Genomic DNA, 22,049 nt, shown 5'->3' with positions numbered 1-22,049 from the left:
AGATTATAATCCTATCTTCTTTCACATTTCAGTTCATTTGGCTTTCATACCTTAATTTGGATCATGACCAAGAGGCCAACGCTGAAGATGTGGCCGTATGGACTGCATGCACACCGATAATACGGTTCACAACTGTGGAGATGCACAACAGTGATCGTGTGAAGTTGCAGTTCGGTATGCCCAAAAACATCCTAGATCCCCCAGTAAGCCTAGGAGAATGGCATCTGCGCAAAGTTAACGACCAATGGAACTTCAATCCATGGCAAAGCTTCGCAAGATCGGAGTGTCGCAAATGGAAGCACTGCCATGGTCATGCCTTAACTGATTATATGGCTTGGTATAGATCGGTTGGTTTTCAGTTCATCGCCGAGGATATGTACATGTACGACCCACGCCAACAAACTTACACACCTGACACCTCAACATCAAACCCCCAACAACAGTGTCAGACCGGATACACACAACCCCCTGTCCGTCAAACGTTTCGTTCAACCAACACACAAACATACAACCAAAACATGACATACACCCAACCCCAATACCAAGAGCATACCCCATACCACCAACAACAAATTGACCATCAACCTGAGACCCAATATCGCTTCGCACCCACCACATCACCCTACCAAAGCCGCCTTACCCAGAACACCCAACGATCATTCAACACCAACCGCCCCTCCTCCTACCATAGTCAAGAAGCTCAAACCTCACAAAACCAAAACCTCCAACAATCCTATACATACTAAACACCCCAACAACCTTTCCAACCTTTCCTCGACGCATCATTCACACCCATGTCTCCCTTCAACCGTCCCGGTCGCCCACCAATGAGTCAACCACAACCCAACTACTCTGGCATAGATCATGAACTCAGCTACGGCGGTACACCCTCGATGCATACTGAAGACTCTGCTGAATTGTCTGACTACCTAAACAGGTCATCTCCTGTAGTTGGTAGTGACGCTCCTGGCCCCCTAGATGCTAAAACATCAGTGGTGAATCATCAACACGGGTTAGGGCCACGAGCTAGGGTAGCTAGGGGATGTGGGACCGGAGGTCGGTTGGGTGATCCCGGTCATCACCATTATGTTTTTTTGTGTAAACGGATAATTTTATTAATCTCAATTGGTCATATTTCAAATTTATGTATCATGTAGACCATTTAGTAAAAAAATGCATTTTACACTGAGGTGTCAATCCAATTGACGCCTCCTCTCAAATAACACACATGGCCGCCAATTGGATTAGCTAGGGCATGTACCCTATCCAATCCAATTGACGTCTCCATTCAATCTTTAAGAGGAGTCGCCAATTGAATTGACGTCTCCTCCTAAAAGTGAGATAGTTTAGGATTTTTTTTGAAATCAGAGATATTTTGGAATTTTCCTTAAAAAAATGGATTATTTTTGTAAAAAATTCCACACATTCACATATAAACAAACCATCCCCGTCACGTTTTTTCTCATTGTACTATCCGCTCACTCCCAAAACAAAGAAACAGAAAAACAGCAACCCCACATCACATTTAATGAAACATTGAATCTACCCTTATAACCTCATCTCCTATAGGGTACTTGTCGTATACTACATAATCACTCTGTACGTTGCTTTTATTTCTCATAAATAACTACACGCTGCTTTTATTTAAGGGACCATATTTTTACATCACTATATATATGACACATTTACTTTGTTGATAATTAAAACTGTCACATATTCATTGATAAATACAACAACATATTTTACATAAAATGAACTAGCAACCGTTTTAACCTAATCTCTCCTACTAGCTAGCAACCATACAACAACAGCGCTGCAAAGCCCTTATCCAGCTGTACTTACTAAAATAAATAAAGATGTGTAGCAACATTTGACTCTGAAGGATTTCCTGAGATTTTAGTATTATTTTTGAGTTAAAGAAAATTTACGAGTGAGAAGTTCTATTTTAAAGGTATTTTCTGCGAATATAAGATTGTTTCTCTTCATATCTAAGGTTGGAGTATTTATAAATGCTTATAGACCAGAATTTGGGCTTCCAAAAAATAGCAACTGTCCCACTTTTATCATAGAATTCATTGAATGTCTACTTCTCAAAAAATCACGGTCATGACCTGACTTCTTCCGCACATAGTTATAGACTACGTATAAGTGTTTTTCCATCAAAACAAGCCATTTAGTGAGTGAGAATCATGTCTATGTGACATAATATCCTTAGGGGGATGCCTAATAAAGACTGGTCCGTGTGTCGCGCTACCCGGGTCTTTTCCTAATATATTACTACACCCACTAATTAGAATTGACTACTTGATCAACTTTCAAGAAAGAGGCCAGTTAAGGACATCATCATACAAGATATCAGGAATATTGACACCTAGTTGATGAGAATCAAGGGTTGATGATAGTGTGACATCCTTTTCTGAATCATCAAAAGTGAGTCCAGAGAGGTAATAATCATTAGCTGAAGATGAAGGAGGAGGATGAACAATCTCTTCCTTGCACTCCCTTTTCAATGATGATATTATTGATAATGATGTTGATGGATAAGAAGGTGATGAGAGAAAACGGCAGTCTTGTTTGGCTGGTGTTGGGAAAGAGTTGTCAAAGCTAAGGAACATGGAAGAGTGATGAGAAGGAGAAAGTGATGAATCCACAATGATCTCAGGGCTTTGTAAGATTCTACAAGTGTGATGACCATAGTAAGTTGTTTTGTGAAGAGGTGGATCCTCTTGAATTTTTTGCACTTGTTTTGTTGCTTTGCAACCTTGTTCAATTTTGTGAGTGCACCTGTAGTAGTTCCTGCACAACATAAAAATATGTAAATCCATTTAGGTGAATTCATAGCATAGAAGAAATCTACCTAGCACCGAAACCTCAGAAAAATGTATGTCAAGGACACGGACACAACATGGACAGTTATAATCGAACATACCTTGGGAATTTGGTGTTGAGGATAGTTTTTTGACCATACTTTCTCCATTGATGACCATCTTCCCCTAGATATTCAGATTCCTTCTCCCATGTTTGTGAAACTTTTCTGCCAAATTACAACAAAGTCCTTTCATGATATGTGGTTGATATGATTATGATAATAATGACGAACAATAATTGATAGGGTCCAGTATTACTCATATGAAAGGGACAAAAAATAACAAAAGTATTAATTAGCTTTTGATTATCAATAATCAAGTTAAATAACAAAGTATACATTACCTCATCTAAAGTTCAAATATAAGTGAAATTATATAAGTCACGCAAGAAATAAGAGAAGATAAATAAATAAAAATCAACCAAATATTCTAAACCTAATTGGATATGCGAAACCATATCCTCCAAGATCAACCATTTAAATAGATCTAAGTTTCATATTGAATCTTAGTGATAATGCTAAATTTATCAATATTGAAATTAAGTAAGCATTTGCGGACAAGTTATATGTAAGTTTATCAAAGAAAAGTGATATGTAAGTTTATCAAAGAAAAGTGATAGGCGTAAGCAAAATTAGTAACTAGTAATAAAAATAAAATAACGTAATTACCTTCTTTTGTAACAGCCTCTTCGTTCCTTAACAATGGAAGAACTCTTGCAATTACTCTCTAAAGAATCTTCAGATTTGGTGAGTTGCACATCCTCTGAAGTTTGAGTATTGTTCAAGAACAAAAGTGAATTGGTAAAGGTCATAAGCACTTCCTTCAAAAGATGTTCAGCAAATGGTGTTGTTGATCCATTATTATCATCAACATCACCACTTTCATTGAGGATATCTCTAAGTTGATTTGCAAGTTCACGTCCTCTTAATAGCTCATCAATCACCTTCCCACGGTCATGACCTAGATTTTCATTTTCCATTTTTGAAAATTGAATCTAAGCAAGATTTTGGTCTGGTTTTGTGGTTACACTTTTTTTTCTTCTCTATCTTAAAAAATACACACTCACAAACACTTAACTCTTATATATAATATATATAGGGTGTAATGTATTAGGTTTTTATATTTTTATGAAGAAAAAAACAAAATGAGAAAACAAGTTGTTGTTATATTATTGTAAAATAAAATAAAAAAGTTGTTATATTTGCACATGCGTCGAAGATTAGAGGAACCTTGGTGTGAAAATTCATACCCATTTTAACAGGCTAAATAAACTCACACGCGCTTCTGGAAAGCGTATTACGCACAGCGGTGGAGGATGTTTAGCATGTAACGTGTATGGCTTTGGATTCTTCTGTTAGATATAGAAGAGGGAATGGCGCGTGGGTAATGATTCTTACGGAATTTTGATGACGTCATTAAGTGAAATGTGATTGACGTCATAATACAGATGGCGCTCTTTGATTGGTTTTCGAGCGAGTGATAGTTGCCAATGGCTTACCTGGTGTCGAACTAAATGTCGATTGTACCCCTGGAATCGTATTTTATTCATTATTGATGAAACATTGAGATACAGACAAGGAAAGAGTAGATTAAAAAAAGGTTGGATGTGCTGTGTATCCTTGGATAAGGATCAAAATGGAGAGCATCTATATGCGATTTATAAGGATCAAAATAAACCAAATATATAATCTAATGACATTTTTTTTAGCATTGAATATTATTACTTAAAGTGTTATGCTTAAGAAGTTGAATTGATAATATGGAGGGATAGATTTAACATAATTAGATTGTGTAAAAATATAATGAGTGATAACCACTATCTGAATATAATTGTCTCAGAATTATAGGATTGTTGTAGTGTAGCAAATTTGCGAATGAATGGTGAGAGACTCTATATTATGTATTTTCTGAGGTATTTATAGGATATTCTTAGACTTGATCTTATAATCCAAAAAAACAGTTGCACTCTTCTCTTTTAAGAGCGTGGAAAATGGATAGTTACTTCTATTATTTTGGAGGATGTGGCTATCTTTCTTGACTGTCTTTCTCGTGCTGCCAATTGGCTAGGCATGTCACTCCTCATGTTTTTATTAGTTGGCTAGTGATATAGACAACGAGCAACACAATCAGATAATGGGTGTCACTTCCAATAAATAGGCGTTTAAGAAGTTTGATGGGGCAACATATTGCATCACTTGTCCTTAGAGAACCCTTCTCTGTCTCATATGGACCATTTGCAAATATATCAGTACATAGACTTATATTGAGATAAATCAAAGTTTGAATTTCAACTAGAAGAAGTATCCACGTTATATTTTATCTTTGAATAGTTGTATGTGAAAATCGCTCAAATACGTTTTATAAATATTTTTTAAAATTAAATCGATTCTCATTACATATAAAAGTTTTGATGTAGGAAGGCTTTTTAAATCATCCGAGTTTGTTTCATGCCCAAAAATAAAATTTTAATATTTTCCGTAAAAAAAAAATTTTATTTAATCAAAAGGACATTAAGTATTTATTTCTATTTTATTTCTGTTTTAGATTAAAAGCACGCTGGATTTTATTTTTTGTATTTAAATACTTTTGGAATGACTGTCATGATTTTCTTTGATTTAATAAAATTTAGTATTTCCTTTATCTGGTGGATTTCAGAGTTTATCTCACAGATCTTACGCTTGCAATCTTGTGTTTTCATTCTAGGTTTAGCGCTTGTTATTCCTTTGTGATTCTGATTGGGTCAGGTGGCATCATAGCATGCTTCTCATGTTTCTTTTCGTAACTTGATCAGCCATGTGAGATCCATCGGGGACCAAAGTAGATCCTGAGGGAATTACCGCGACTTTTATCGCAACTCCAACTGTTTTGATTGAACAAATCGCGAATTCAGCAACTTAGGTGAACAACGCCAATAACAACGAGACAGGTGGGGAGAATAGGTTAGAGTTGGGTGGAAACAATCATTGTGTTGTTATTACTGAATATTTGAGTTTTGAAGAAGAAAAACCTATGAGGAAAGGTATTTGATCATGGGAATCGACACAACCATGATTATCGAGTGAATGATGATATTCCATTATTCTATGGAACAATGGGAGTGGGAACAATGGGAGTGGAGGAGTTTCTGGAATGGAAAATTGATGTCGACAGGTTCTTCGATGTTATGCGCGTCCCTGAGAACAAGTAAGTTAAGATGGTGGTGATCAAACTAGAGAGTACTTTGTTGTCTGGTGGAATAAACTTGTTATTCAGAGGCAGAGGCAAAGGAATGGCCAGTCAGACCTTGACGAAGAATGAAACAATTGATGCTATAGCAGTTTTTACTAGAGGATTATGAACAAATTCTTTATAAGATGTATATTGAGTTTGTTCATGGCAAGCGAACTGTGATTGAATACACAGTTTCTGCATTTTTCTGAATGCAATGAATTGGGAGAATCAGAGATCCAGAAAGTGGCTTGATACATCAGTGGCTTAAAGGGATCTTTGCAGGACAATATGGGTTTACGAAACTGTATGGACTGAAGTTAAGGCATTCAGTCGGGCTTTGAAGGCAAAATTAATGGAGAAAATTCTCATCTTTTAGGTATTCACCCCAGATTAACTTTGAATCAGTAAGCGACAAGGAAAAAGTGCAACAACTAGGGATTCCAACCCTGAGAATAATGGGGACTAGCAACCCTAGCAGTGTGCAGCAGGGTAAAACACCAGTCTAGAGGCAGAATAATCCATATGCTAAACCCACTTGAGACACGTATTATCGTTGTAATGGAAGACGTCACAAATTAAATGTTTGTCCAACAAGAAGAGTCAGTATTATTACAGAAGAAAGGGATGGGGAAGAGGAAAGACAAAGGGCATGCAGTTGAGAAAGACGAATATGTCGACGTTGAGTTTAGAGGGGAAAAATCTGATGAAAGGGTAAATTTTGTGTTGCGGAGAATTTTACTAGCATCCAAAGATGATGGGCATCACAAGAGTTTGTTTAAAACACAATGTTCTATCAAGAATAACTTGTGTAATATGATTGTGGATAGTGGCAGCACGAAGAATCTGGTGTCATAGAAATTGGTAGGTTATTTGAAGTGGTCCATATAACCCCATGAGAATCCATGCACCCTCGGGTGGGTAAGCAACGACTTGCAAGTTCAAGTAACACTAACCTACGGAGTTCTTATCTCCATCAGAAAACATTATAGAGAAGAGGTACTTTGTGATGTTCTTGATATGTATATTTGTCATATTTTACTTGGTAGACCTTGACAGTTTGATAATGATATCACTTATCGAGGAGGCGATAACGTGATGACGTTTACATGGGATACACATATAATTTCTATGGCTCGTTCTTTGCACTTTGATAAGAATCCAGGAGGAAAAAAGTCCAGTTTCTTGGTGATGACATAGAGTGAAAAGGAGTTTTATGAGGTTGTTAAAGAAACTGAATTTTCTATCAAGTGATGAGTAAAGAGCTTATGAGTGATGTAAATGAGGAAACAATAATTCCATAAGAAGTGCTAGGGATCCTAGAGAATTTCAAGGAGTTGACCGCATATGAACTACCAAGCAGTTTGCCTCTTATACGAGATAAATGCAAGTTAAAGTTTCAATGTGGGAGATGATTCGATAGTGTTTCTATGTAAGGAGAGGTTTTTGGTTGGTACTTACAGCAAAATGAAACCACGTAAGTATGGCCCATTCAAATTGACTAGAAAGATCAATGATAATGCTTATGTGGTAGCTTTCCTGGATTCCATGAATATATCCAATATTTTTAGTGTTGCTGACATTTATGAATATCAAGTAGACGAGGCTCTTTATTAAGAAGAGAACTCGGGGTCGAGTTTTTCAGAGGTGGAAGAGACTGATGTAGGAGGCTTTATAAGCCATCAGAGTTTGTTTTCGGCCCAAAAATAACATTTAATATTTTCTGCAAATTTCTTTTTTGGGGGATTAAGAGCACATTAGGGTTTATTTTTTATATTTTATTTCTATTTTGTATTAAAAGCCCATTGGGATTTATTTTTTATGTATTTAAACACTCTTGAGTGTGACTGTCAAGATTACCTTTGATTTAATAAAATTCAGTATTTCCATTATCTGGTGGATTCCAGAGTTTATCTGCCAGGTTTTGCGCTTGCAATCATGTGTTTTCATTCTATGTTTAACACTTGTTATTCCTTCGTGATTTCAACTGTGTCAAGTTTACTTGAAAAGGGTTTGAAAGATTGTGCACATATATATGAAAGCCACAAAGCATGTCGAGGAATAAAAGGATGCAGCCAAATAAGAGATTTCACAAATCCCAACAATAGAGAAAACAATCACACACTACTTTGATAAATAGGCGAATGAGACAATATTTTTTATAGGTCACAATGTTATACCTAGTATGATATTCTCTTGTATAAATACCACACTTTTTTAATTAAAAAAAATACATTCACTAAATCAAATCTATCACGCATTTATTTTATTTATTTACTTTTTTATGCATTCCTTATGCTAATAGTTCAATTTCTCACATTCATACTTAATGCACTTCGGAGTAGTCAAGGAATCGGGAATTGAGAGGTAAAGTTCCTACATTGTCGCAATCGTTTAAAAAAAATATAATCAATGTTGAGAGCTATTAGTTAAATCTCGACTAAACTTCCAAAGTTTGATTTCAAATTTGGTACACTTACTAGGACACACTACTACAAATAAAACTTCCAAAGTTTGAGTTCAAATTTTATGACAAAACTTTAACTTCGAACAATTAAAAATCAAGGGGATATATCATGTGAGCATCATGTTTTATTTTAAAAAATATATATAAAACCTATTCCCTCGGTTTTTTTTAAAAAACGAGAGAATATAGCTATAAGGGAGCTCACTTCGAATCTCAATTACTTCATTTTAGATTTTTTTTTTCAATTGTTTAATTAGTATTTCTCAATTGGCATCTTTCCAGCTTCCCTTTTTTTCTTTGTTAATTTTTTTTTTCAACTGAGAGGTAATATATTTTGAATTAATAATTTCAAACCAATTTTTTCAAAAGCCCTTTTTTATTTTGTATTTTACATATTTAAATCCCTCGGTTTTTCTCAAAAATCGACATGATAGATATTTTAAATGTATTCTCAGAATATGAAGTTGTGATGCTTTTTTTATACTTTTTTTAATTAATACATACACATTAGTTTTATGGAAAACCAACGTGATTCATCTTTTGCATGAAATACTTCAGAGAACTCAAATTTTGCATTTACCTATTAACACTGTAACTTCATATCGTCATTCTCTTCGCAAAAACCCTAGGCAATTTTCATCGTCACTCTTATCAAAACTCTTCCAACAGTAGACGATATTAATCAGCACTCGAACATCAAAACTCGATTTTCATCGTTGAAACTTTGTCATCACGTTTGAGGTACGTTTGTTCTTCTTTATCATGTTGAGGTTTATATCACTAAAATGGATTTAGTACCACCGAAATGTACCATAGTTTCTCTTGATCATTTGTTTTTCCATTTTGATCATTTGTTTCGGCGCCTATTGAACCAATGTCTTCTATGAATAAGACTTGCATTTATTTTTCAGTGAAATGTTGTTAGTTAGTATGCTTCTACGTGTTCTTTATCACTGAAATGATGTTAGTTAGTATGTTTCTATGTGTTGTTTGATTCACATTGGTGTATCTTATATTTTTCTTTATTTAGATAGTCATGGCCGATTTGACAAGCACCTCCCATACAACATCTGTTGCAACCTCTATTAGTACAAAACGTAAAAGAAAAACTAGAGGTGCGACGACGTATACCAAGGTGAAAAAGTTCACGAAAACAATGTTTGCTACTCGGTTACAATTGATATTGCAACCGGCATAGCTTATGGTGAAGATGCTGAGGATTTTATGGGTTACATTTAATTACAAGGTAGAAGTAAAGTAAGTATTTTGATAGATAGTTAGCACGACGTTGACAAAGAATTGAAAAACAACTTATGGCCCGATATTATGATATTTATTTTGAATTTTATGATTTGTTTTACAATTATATATGATCATTTATTTATTTTTTGTTTAATAATAATGACAAATGTATTGTGTAAACATATGAGGTGTTTATTGTTAGTCCATAGGATAGTATGGTAAAAAAGGAATTGCTTACATATACTGGCGAGCGTTAAAGGGGCTATAAGACACATCTCACCCATCATTGTATTTATCATCCAAGTGATCAAGATAAGCCTTCATACATGATGTATCCATTTATTGATCAGGATGTTTGGGAGAAATTTGTAAACTCTTGCACCACTCTTAACTTCTTGAATAAGATCCAGAAAGGGAAGGATAATAGATTTAGAAATATCTATCCACGTAGATTGTCTCTGGAGGATATGAAAGACTTGAAAAGAAGATGATTGAAGAAAAAATAAAACAAAGGGAACTGGAGTTAGAGAGGTTTTTGCAGCAGGTGCGGGGGGGGGGGGGGGGGTGTCTAGAAGGAGCAAAAGGAGTGAGAGAGGTTGGAAGAGGAGGAGTGAAAGAAGTCGAATGAGAAAGAGCTTGAGAAGATGTCTGAGAAGTGTACCTGTGATGTGTAACACCCCGATAAAAATAAGATAATTATTTAATTTAAGTTAATATTATATTTATTAATTTAATTAAATAATTGGAATTTTTGGATTATTATTATTATTATTATTGGAATAATAATTATTGGAAAATATATAAGTTGGAAATAAGGAAAAAGAGTTTCATTTTTGGTAAAAAGAGTTTTCACGTGAAAACAGAGAAGCGGCTCAAAAAGAGGAAAAGGGCAAAGAGGCAGAGCAAGAGGAAGAAGGTTGGAGAAGAGAAAAGCTTGAAGCTTAAAGATTCGCCGGATTAACTCAGGTAAGGGGGGTTTATCGTCGTTTAATGGGTATTATGGGTTAACATGTAATGGGTAGTGATAAACCGTTGAATTGACCCTAATTGGGATGTTAGATGCTGAAAAATTGTGATGAATGAACTGTGTTAAGCCGTAATTGAATCTGTAATTGGATGGGTAGTGATTTTCCGAACGTATAGATTTTTACGGAATCGGAATCGGAGGTCCGGAAGTTCTCCAACGGCGGAAAATGCGGAGAATTCTGCATTCTGCTTCGTGTTAGCGCAGGAACAGCTTTCTGTCTTGCGTTAACCGGTTAACCCAGGGTGTTAACCGGTTAACACTGTTAGGAATTGTGAGGTATTGCTGTTTTGCTTGCGTTAACTGGTTAACCCAGGGCGTTAACCGGTTAACCCAGGGCGTTAACCGGTTAACACTGTTGTGGGTTGTGAAAATATTGCTGTTCTGTCTGCGTTAACCGGTTAACCCAGGGCATTAACCGGTTAACACTGTTGAATTTGGCCAGGAAGCGTGTTCTGTCATGCGTTAACCGGTTAACCCAGGGCGTTAACCGGTTAACACTGTTGGAAATTGGAAAAATTGCTATTTTAATGTTGTGAACATAATTGGTGATTGGCCTATATCGGTGTGTGATATAGTAGGGATTATTTCCCGTTGTTTTGAGTAGGATAGGTATTAGTAGAGTGTGCTAATACTGTGATTGAATTATTTGACATGACATGATATGATTATGTGATAAATATGCTGATGATGTGTGAAAATATGCATAATGTTGTGAATGTATATATTATGCATGTGTTGGTGAATGGACTGTTTTATGGCTTAGAGTGTGAGCATATGTCCATTGTGGATTGTTGTTGATGATGTTGCATTGCTAGGTGAATTAGCATGCATATTGTGGCCTTTATGGTGGTAGCTAATTCCCATGGTGAGGAATTAGTGAGTAAATCATTGTAGATTGTTGTTGATGTTTGCATGCTAGGTGATTAGCGTGCATAGCATAGCCCTTGGGGTGGTAGCTAATTCCCATGGTGAGGAATTAGTGAGTGAGTCACTAGGTCTCAAATGAGTGGGACTAGTGGGCTTGGTAGCCGCATCTGGATTTGATCGGTGAGGTTGAACTATATGTTCACGAATAGTCGGTACCGCATGCATGGAGTCTCATTGCATAATGTATGTCTTGTGTATAATATGAATGGATGTGTTCCAATATTATACGTGTGTTTTGATGTTTATGTTGAGCATGATTATGATGTTTGAGTGGAGGTTGCCGTTACCGAATGTGTGATATGGTTAGGGTGATTAATGTGTTATTTACTTAGCATTACATGATATTTTATAATGCTTATTATATCGATTGAGGAACTCACCCTTACAACTATTTTCCAGGTAACGAGCAGTGATTGAGTAGAAGCTAATGCTTGGAGTCTAGTGTAATCTCCTTAGTGGGTCATGCTCTGATAGATGTAACATCGGGACGGGATGTTTTACCTTGTTGAATAATTTTACATGTAATGTGTTACATGTTTTGCATGATTGATTTGATTTCTATCCGCTGCGTATTGTGCAAATGCTTTATGTTTGAGTTAATAAAAGAGCATGACAGTTATTATGGTGAATGGTGTGAAACGATTGTGTGACACCCTTAATTGCATAATTACTCTGATTGATATATTGCTATTTTTAATTAAATATTTGGGGTATTTTAGAAGGGTGTTACATTAGTGGTATCAGAGCATAGTCGGTCGAGTCGAGTCCTAATTATTCTGTTTCCCCTGTACGGGATAGGTGTTGTGTAACCCTATCAGTACTTATTGTTTTAGCTTGTTGGGTTTCAGAATAGAGATGGCTGGAAGAGGTAGAGACGATGCTGCGATTGCTGAGGCTCTGGGTATGCTAGCTGGAGTACTTGGAGGAAATCCGAATGTTGTGGGAATGGGAGCTGCTCGTCAACTGAGTGAGTTCCAGAAGAACAATCCTCCAATGTTCAAGGGAGCATACGATCCAGATGGTGCTCAGAAGTGGTTGAAGGAGATCGAGAGGATCTTCCGAGTGACTGAGTGTGCCGATAACCAGAAGGTCAGGTTCGGTACGCATATGCTGTCAGAAGAAGCAGATGATTGGTGGGTTGCTACCCGCACTGAGTTGGAATCTGCTGGGAATGCTGAGATCACTTGGGCTGTGTTCAGAGAGAGATTCCTGAGGAAGTACTTTCCAGAGGATGTCAGAGGAAAGAAAGAGATAGAGTTCTTGGAATTGAAGCAGGGCAACCGGTCTGTTACTGAGTATGCTGCTAAGTTCACAGAGTTGTCGAAGTATTACACTCCCTATGATGAGGCTACTGGGGAATTTTCAAAATGTGTGAAGTTTGAGAACGGGTTGCGTCCCGAGATCAAGCAGGCTATTGGATATCAGCGGATTAGAGTGTTTTCTGATTTGGTTGACTGTTGCAGGATTTTTGAACAGGATACCAAGGCCAGAGCGGAAAGCTATCAGCAGAGGGTTGATAGGAAAGGCAAGAATCAGAATGATCGTGGGAAACCGTATGCAGCTGGCAAAGGTTTCCAGAGACAGAGTGGAATGAAGAGGCCTAGTGGGGGAGACTCTAGTGCCCCTGCTAAGTGTTACAGATGTGGTCAGGCTGGACATCGTGTCCATGAGTGTACCAGTGCTGAGAAGAAGTGTTTCAAGTGTGGCAAAGGTGGTCACTTGGCTGCAGAGTGTCGGTTGAAGACTGTGACTTGTTTCAACTGTGGAGAGGTGGGTCATATCAGTCCACAGTGTCCTAAGCCGAAGAGAGAGAACCAGTCGGGAGGCAAGGTCTTCGCTTTATCGGGTTCTGAGACTTTTGCAGATGATCGTTTGATCCGAGGTACGTGTTATATTAATGGCTTTCCTCTTGTAGCTATTATTGACACCGGTGCTACTCATTCCTTTATATCTTTGGATTGTGCTGTGAAACTTAAGTTAGAGATATCTGAGATGCATGGAAGTATGGTGATTGATACTCCTGCGAAGGGTTCAGTGACTACTACTTCAGTTTGTTTAAATTGTCCTTTGAGTATTTTTGGTAGAGACTTTGGGATGGACCTCGTGTGTCTTCCACTAGTGCAGATTGATGTTATTCTGGGTATGAACTGGTTGGTGTTTAACCGAGTTTATATCAACTGTTTTGATAAGACTGTGATTTTTCCTGAGAATGAGGAAGGAAAGAGTTTGTTTCTATCAGCAAGGCAGGTGAATGAGGCAGTAGCAGATGGGGCAGAGTTGTTTATGCTGTTAGCGACTTTGGAGGCTAAAGATAAACTGGTGATTTGCGATCTAGCTGTGGTGTGTGATTTTTCTGATGTGTTTCCTGAAGAAGTGAATGAATTACCGCCAGAGCGTGAAGTTGAGTTCTCGATTGAATTGGTACCTGGTACTAGGCCGATATCGATGGCTCCGTACCGTATGTCTGCTGTTGAGTTAACTGAATTGAAGAGTCAGTTGGAAGATCTGTTGGATAAGAAATTTATTCGTCCAAGTGTGTCGCCGTGGGGTGCACCAGTGTTGTTAGTTAAGAAGAAAGAAGGTACTATGAGGTTGTGTGTGGACTACAGGCAACTGAATAAAGTGACGATCAAGAATCGGTATCCTTTGCCGAGGATTGATGATTTGATGGATCAGTTGGTTGGTGCGAGTGTGTTCAGCAAAATAGATTTGAGATCGGGTTATCATCAGATACGTGTGAAAACTGAGGATATTCAGAAGACTGCTTTCAGAACGAGGTATGGACATTATGAGTATTCTGTAATGCCTTTTGGTGTGACTAATGCGCCTGGAGTATTTATGGAGTATATGAATAGGATTTTCCATCCGTACCTAGACAAGTTTGTTGTGGTGTTTATTGACGATATTTTGGTGTATTCGAAATCTGAAGAAGAGCATGCTGAGCATTTGAGAATGGTTTTAGGAGTTCTACGAGAAAAGAAGTTATTTGCTAAGCTGTCTAAGTGTGAATTTTGGTTAGAAGAGGTTAGTTTTCTTGGTCATGTGATTTCAAGAGGTGGTGAATTCAGAATTGATGAGAATGGTGTTTTGAAATTTGGTAATCGGGTGTGTATTCCGGATGTTACCGAGCTTAAGAAGAGTATTCTTGAGGAAGGACATCGTAGTGGCCTGAGTATTCATCCTGGGGCTACGAAGATGTATCATGATTTGAAAAAGTTATTTTGGTGGTCGGGAATGAAAAGAGAAATTGCGAGTTTTGTTTACTCTTGTTTGACTTGTCAGAAGTCAAAGGTTGAGCATCAGAAGCCGTCTAGGCTAATGCAACCGTTGGCTATTCCAGAGTGGAAGTGGGATAGTATCAGTATGGATTTTGTTTCTGGTTTACCGAGGACAAGTAAGAATTTTGAAGCTATTTGGGTGATTGTCGATAGATTAACGAAATCGGCTCATTTCATTCCGATCAGAATGGATTATCCGTTAGAGAGATTAGCCGAGTTGTATATTGAGAAGATTGTAAGTTTGCATGGTATTCCGTCGAGTATTGTTTCGGACAGAGATCCTAGATTTACATCGAAGTTTTGGGAAGGTTTGCAGAAGGCTTTGGGAACTAAGCTGAGATTGAGTTCTGCATATCATCCGCAGACTGATGGTCAGACTGAGAGGACGATTCAGTCACTAGAGGATCTTTTGAGGGCTTGTGTTTTGGAAAAGGGGGGTGCTTGGGATTGTTATTTACCTTTGATTGAGTTTACCTACAACAATAGCTTTCATTCGAGCATTGGTATGGCACCGTTTGAAGCTTTGTATGGTAGGAGATGTCGGACGCCTTTATGTTGGTATGAGTCCGGTGAGAGTGTTGTGGTTGGACCGGAGATTGTTCAACAAACTACGGAAAAGATTAAGATGATTCAGGAGAAGATGAGAATTGCTCAGAGTCGTCAGAAGAGTTATCACGACAAGAGAAGGAAGGCACTTGAGTTCCAAGAGGGAGATCATGTGTTTCTTCGTGTTACTCCGATAACTGGGGTTGGTCGAGCTTTGAAGTCGAAGAAGTTGACACCTCGATTTATTGGTCCTTACCAGATTTTGGAGAGGATAGGGGAGGTAGCCTATCGTATCGCTTTACCGCCGTCACTTGCGAATTTGCATGAGGTTTTCCATGTGTCTCAGTTGAGGAGGTACATTCCTGATCCGTCGCATGTGGTCCAAGTGGATGATGTACAGGTGAGAGATAACCTGACTGTTGAAACATCACCTATGAGGATCGAGGATCGAGAGTTGAAGCAGTTGTGGGGTAAAGAGATTGCTTTGGTAAAGGTAGCTTGGGGAGGACCAGCAGGTGGCAATGTGACTTGGGAACTTGAGAGTCAGATGAAGGAGTCTTATCCGGAGCTATTCGCTTGAGGTATGTTTTCGAGGACGAAAACTCTTTTAGTGGGGGAGAGTTGTAACACCCCGATAAAAATAAGATAATTATTTAATTTAAGTTAATATTATATTTATTAATTTAATTAAATAATTGGAATTTTTGGATTATTATTATTATTATTATTATTATTATTGGAATAATAATTATTGGAAAATATATAAGTTGGAAATAAGGAAAAAGAGTTTCATTTTTGGTAAAAAGAGTTTTCACGTGAAAACAGAGAAGCGGCTCAAAAAGAGGAAAAGGGCAAAGAGGCGGAGCAAGAGGAAGAAGGTTGGAGAAGAGAAAAGCTTGAAGCTTAAAGATTCGCCGGATTAACTCAGGTAAGGGGGTTTATCGTCGTTTAATGGGTATTATGGGTTAACATGTAATGGGTAGTGATAAACCGTTGAATTGACCCTAATTGGGATGTTAGATGCTGAAAAATTGTGATGAATGAACTGTGTTAAGCCGTAATTGAATCTGTAATTGGATGGGTAGTGATTTTCCGAACGTATAGCTTTTTACGGAATCGGAATCGGAGGTCCGGAAGTTCTCCAACGGCGGAAAATGCGGAGAATTTTGCATTCTGCTTCGTGTTAGCGCAGGAACAACTTTCTGTCTTGCGTTAACCGGTTAACCCAGGGTGTTAACCGGTTAACACTGTTAGGAATTGTGAGGTATTGCTGTTTTGCTTGCGTTAACCGGTTAACCCAGGGCGTTAACCGGTTAACACTGTTGTGGGTTGTGAAAATATTGATGTTCTGTCTGCGTTAACCGGTTAACCCAGGGCGTTAACCGGTTAACACTGTTGAATTTGGCCAGGAAGCGTGTTCTGTCCTGCGTTAACCGGTTAACCCAGGGCGTTAACCGGTTAACACTGTTGGAAATTGGAAAAATTGCTATTTTAATGTTGTGAACATAATTGGTGATTGGTCTATATCGGTGTGTGATATAGTAGGGATTATTTCCCGTTGTTTTGAGTAGGATAGGTATTAGTAGAGTGTGCTAATACTGTGATTGAATTATTTGACATGACATGATATGATTATGTGATAAATATGCTGATGATGTGTGAAAATATGCATAATGTTGTGAATGTATATATTATGCATGTGTTGGTGAATGGACTGTTTTATGGCTTAGAGTGTGAGCATATGTCCATTGTGGATTCTTGTTGATGATGTTGCATTGCTAGGTGAATTAGCATGCATATTGTGGCCTTTATGGTGGTAGCTAATTCCCATGGTGAGGAATTAGTGAGTAAATCTTTGTAGATTGTTGTTGATGTTTGCATGCTAGGTGATTAGCGTGCATAGCATAGCCCTTGGGGTGGTAGCTAATTCCCATGGTGAGGAATTAGCGAGTGAGTCACTAGGTCTCAAATGAGTGGGACTAGTGGGCTTGGTAGCCGCATCTGGATTTGATCGGTGAGGTTGAACTATATGTTCACGAATAGTCGGTACCGCATGCATGGAGTCTCATTGCATAATGTATGTCTTGTGTATAATATGAATGGATGTGTTCCAATATTATACGTGTGTTTTGATGTTTATGTTGAGCATGATTATGATGTTTGAGTGGAGGTTGCCGTTACCGAATGTGTGATATGGTTAGGGTGATTAATGTGTTATTTACTTAGCATTACATGATATTTTATAATGCTTATTATATCGATTGAGGAACTCACCCTTACAACTATTTTTCAGGTAACGAGCAGTGATTGAGTAGAAGCTAATGCTTGGAGTCTAGTGTAATCTCCTTAGTGGGTCATGCTCTGATAGATGTAACATCGGGACGGGATGTTTTACCTTGTTGAATAATTTTACATGTAATGTGTTACATGTTTTGCATGATTGATTTGATTTCTATCCGCTGCGTATTGTGCAAATGCTTTATGTTTGAGTTAATAAAAGAGCATGACAGTTATTATGGTGAATGGTGTGAAACGATTGTGTGACACCCTTAATTGCATAATTACTCTGATTGATATATTGCTATTTTTAATTAAATATTTGGGGTATTTTAGAAGGGTGTTACATTAGTGGTATCAGAGCATAGTCGGTCGAGTCGAGTCGTAATTATTCTGTTTCCCCTGTACGGGATAGGTGTTGTGTAACCCTATCAGTACTTATTGTTTTAGCTTGTTGGGTTTCAGAATAGAGATGGCTGGAAGAGGTAGAGACGATGCTGCGATTGCTGAGGCTCTAGGTATGCTAGCTGGAGTACTTGGAGGAAATCCGAATGTTGTGGGAATGGGAGCTGCTCGTCAACTGAGTGAGTTCCAGAAGAACAATCCTCCAATGTTCAAGGGAGCATACGATCCAGATGGTGCTCAGAAGTGGTTGAAGGAGATCGAGAGGATCTTCCGAGTGACTGAGTGTGCCGATAACCAGAAGGTCAGGTTCGGTACGCATATGCTGTCAGAAGAAGCAGATGATTGGTGGGTTGCTACCCGCACTGAGTTGGAATCTGCTGGGAATGCTGAGATCACTTGGGCTGTGTTCAGAGAGAGATTCCTGAGGAAGTACTTTCCAGAGGATGTCAGAGGAAAGAAAGAGATAGAGTTCTTGGAATTGAAGCAGGGCAACCGGTCTGTTACTGAGTATGCTGCTAAGTTCACAGAGTTGTCGAAGTATTACACTCCCTATGATGAGGCTACTGGGGAATTTTCAAAATGTGTGAAGTTTGAGAACGGGTTGCGTCCCGAGATCAAGCAGGCTATTGGATATCAGCGGATTAGAGTGTTTTCTGATTTGGTTGACTGTTGCAGGATTTTTGAACAGGATACCAAGGCCAGAGCGGAAAGCTATCAGCAGAGGGTTGATAGGAAAGGCAAGAATCAGAATGATCGTGGGAAACCGTATGCAGCTGGCAAAGGTTTCCAGAGACAGAGTGGAATGAAGAGGCCTAGTGGGGGAGACTCTAGTGCCCCTGCTAAGTGTTACAGATGTGGTCAGGCTGGACATCGTGTCCATGAGTGTACTAGTGCTGAGAAGAAGTGTTTCAAGTGTGGCAAAGGTGGTCACTTGGCTGCAGAGTGCCGGTTGAAGACTGTGACTTGTTTCAACTGTGGAGAGGTGGGTCATATCAGTCCACAGTGTCCTAAGCCGAAGAGAGAGAACCAGTCGGGAGGCAAGGTCTTCGCTTTATCGGGTTCTGAGACTTTTGCAGATGATCGTTTGATCCGAGGTACGTGTTATATTAATGGCTTTCCTCTTGTAGCTATTATTGACACCGGTGCTACTCATTCCTTTATATCTTTGGATTGTGCTGTGAAACTTAAGTTAGAGATATCTGAGATGCATGGAAGTATGGTGATTGATACTCCTGCGAAGGGTTCAGTGACTACTACTTCAGTTTGTTTAAATTGTCCTTTGAGTATTTTTGGTAGAGACTTTGGGATGGACCTCGTGTGTCTTCCACTAGTGCAGATTGATGTTATTCTGGGTATGAACTGGTTGGTGTTTAACCGAGTTTATATCAACTGTTTTGATAAGACTGTGATTTTTCCTGAGAATGAGGAAGGAAAGAGTTTGTTTCTATCAGCAAGGCAGGTGAATGAGGCAGTAGCAGATGGGGCAGAGTTGTTTATGCTGTTAGCGACTTTGGAGGCTAAAGATAAACTGGTGATTTGCGATCTAGCTGTGGTGTGTGATTTTCCTGATGTGTTTCCTGAAGAAGTGAATGAATTACCGCCAGAGCGTGAAGTTGAGTTCTCGATTGAATTGGTACCTGGTACTAGGCCGATATCGATGGCTCCGTACCGTATGTCTGCTGTTGAGTTAACTGAATTGAAGAGTCAGTTGGAAGATCTGTTGGATAAGAAATTTATTCGTCCAAGTGTGTCGCCGTGGGGTGCACCAGTGTTGTTAGTTAAGAAGAAAGAAGGTACTATGAGGTTGTGTGTGGACTACAGGCAACTGAATAAAGTGACGATCAAGAATCGGTATCCTTTGCCGAGGATTGATGATTTGATGGATCAGTTGGTTGGTGCGAGTGTGTTCAGCAAAATAGATTTGAGATCGGGTTATCATCAGATACGTGTGAAAATTGAGGATATTCAGAAGACTGCTTTCAGAACGAGGTATGGACATTATGAGTATTCTGTAATGCCTTTTGGTGTGACTAATGCGCCTGGAGTATTTATGGAGTATATGAATAGGATTTTCCATCCGTACCTAGACAAGTTTGTTGTGGTGTTTATTGACGATATTTTGGTGTATTCGAAATCTGAAGAAGAGCATGCTGAGCATTTGAGAATGGTTTTAGGAGTTCTACGAGAAAAGAAGTTATTTGCTAAGCTGTCTAAGTGTGAATTTTGGTTAGAAGAGGTTAGTTTTCTTGGTCATGTGATTTCAAGAGGTGGTGAATTCAGAATTGATGAGAATGGTGTTTTGAAATTTGGTAATCGGGTGTGTATTCCGGATGTTACCGAGCTTAAGAAGAGTATTCTTGAGGAAGGACATCGTAGTGGCCTGAGTATTCATCCTGGGGCTACGAAGATGTATCATGATTTGAAAAAGTTATTTTGGTGGCCGGGAATGAAAAGAGAAATTGCGAGTTTTGTTTACTCTTGTTTGACTTGTCAGAAGTCAAAGGTTGAGCATCAGAAGCCGTCTGGGCTAATGCAACCGTTGGCTATTCCAGAGTGGAAGTGGGATAGTATCAGTATGGATTTTGTTTCTGGTTTACCGAGGACAAGTAAGAATTTTGAAGCTATTTGGGTGATTGTCGATAGATTAACGAAATCGGCTCATTTCATTCCGATCAGAATGGATTATCCGTTAGAGAGATTAGCCGAGTTGTATATTGAGAAGATTGTAAGTTTGCATGGTATTCCGTCGAGTATTGTTTCGGACAGAGATCCTAGATTTACATCGAAGTTTTGGGAAGGTTTGCAGAAGGCTTTGGGAACTAAGCTGAGATTGAGTTCTGCATATCATCCGCAGACTGATGGTCAGACTGAGAGGACGATTCAGTCACTAGAGGATCTTTTGAGGGCTTGTGTTTTGGAAAAGGGGGGTGCTTGGGATTGTTATTTACCTTTGATTGAGTTTACCTACAACAATAGCTTTCATTCGAGCATTGGTATGGCACCGTTTGAAGCTTTGTATGGTAGGAGATGTCGGACGCCTTTATGTTGGTATGAGTCCGGTGAGAGTGTTGTGGTTGGACCGGAGATTGTTCAACAAACTACGGAAAAGATTAAGATGATTCAGGAGAAGATGAGAATTGCTCAGAGTCGTCAGAAGAGTTATCACGACAAGAGAAGGAAGGCACTTGAGTTCCAAGAGGGAGATCATGTGTTTCTTCGTGTTACTCCGATAACTGGGGTTGGTCGAGCTTTGAAGTCGAAGAAGTTGACACCTCGATTTATTGGTCCTTACCAGATTTTGGAGAGGATAGGGGAGGTAGCCTATCGTATCGCTTTACCGCCGTCACTTGCGAATTTGCATGAGGTTTTCCACGTGTCTCAGTTGAGGAGGTACATTCCTGATCCGTCGCATGTGGTCCAAGTGGATGATGTACAGGTGAGAGATAACCTGACTGTTGAAACATCACCTATGAGGATCGAGGATCGAGAGTTGAAGCAGTTGCGGGGTAAAGAGATTGCTTTGGTAAAGGTAGCTTGGGGAGGACCAGCAGGTGGCAATGTGACTTGGGAACTTGAGAGTCAGATGAAGGAGTCTTATCCGGAGCTATTCGCTTGAGGTATGTTTTCGAGGACGAAAACTCTTTTAGTGGGGGAGAGTTGTAACACCCCGATAAAAATAAGATAATTATTTAATTTAAGTTAATATTATATTTATTAATTTAATTAAATAATTGGAATTTTTGGATTATTATTATTATTATTATTATTATTGGAATAATAATTATTGGAAAATATATAAGTTGGAA

At 38.5% G+C, this 22,049-nt stretch overlaps 1 protein-coding gene across 1 annotated transcript; it reads right to left on the bottom strand.

Annotated features, from left to right (window-relative positions):
* Positions 1–1,689: 1,689 nt before the first annotated feature.
* LOC127127289 (WRKY DNA-binding transcription factor 70) lies at positions 1,690–3,949 on the bottom strand. The gene is made up of 3 exons (XM_051056442.1): positions 3,536–3,949; positions 2,930–3,034; positions 1,690–2,796 (listed from the first exon to the last, which is right to left on the bottom strand). Exons 1-3 carry the CDS (start codon positions 3,844–3,846, stop codon positions 2,316–2,318), a joined length of 897 nt encoding a protein of 298 aa, XP_050912399.1. The 5' UTR covers positions 3,847–3,949; the 3' UTR covers positions 1,690–2,315.
* Positions 3,950–22,049: the final 18,100 nt, after the last annotated feature.

This window comes from Lathyrus oleraceus, chromosome 3 (genome assembly GCF_024323335.1).
Source record: "Lathyrus oleraceus cultivar Zhongwan6 chromosome 3, CAAS_Psat_ZW6_1.0, whole genome shotgun sequence".
NCBI classification, from domain to species: domain Eukaryota; kingdom Viridiplantae; phylum Streptophyta; class Magnoliopsida; order Fabales; family Fabaceae; genus Lathyrus; species Lathyrus oleraceus.
The sequence above is the reverse complement of the archived record's forward strand: the minus strand, read 5'-3'. Positions and strand labels throughout refer to the sequence as shown.

Bases quoted from the DNA above. Each gene is read 5' to 3' on its own strand.
- LOC127127289 (XM_051056442.1), bottom strand. From the start codon at position 3,846: ATGGAAAATGAAAATCTAGGTCATGACCGTGGGAAGGTGATTGATGAG. The intron at 3,035-3,535 runs GTAATTACGTTA...GTAATTTGGCAG, and splicing joins AGAGGCTGTTACAAAAGAAG to AAAAGTTTCACAAACATGGG. The intron at 2,797-2,929 runs GTATGTTCGATT...TATGTTGTGCAG, and splicing joins CTCAACACCAAATTCCCAAG to GAACTACTACAGGTGCACTC.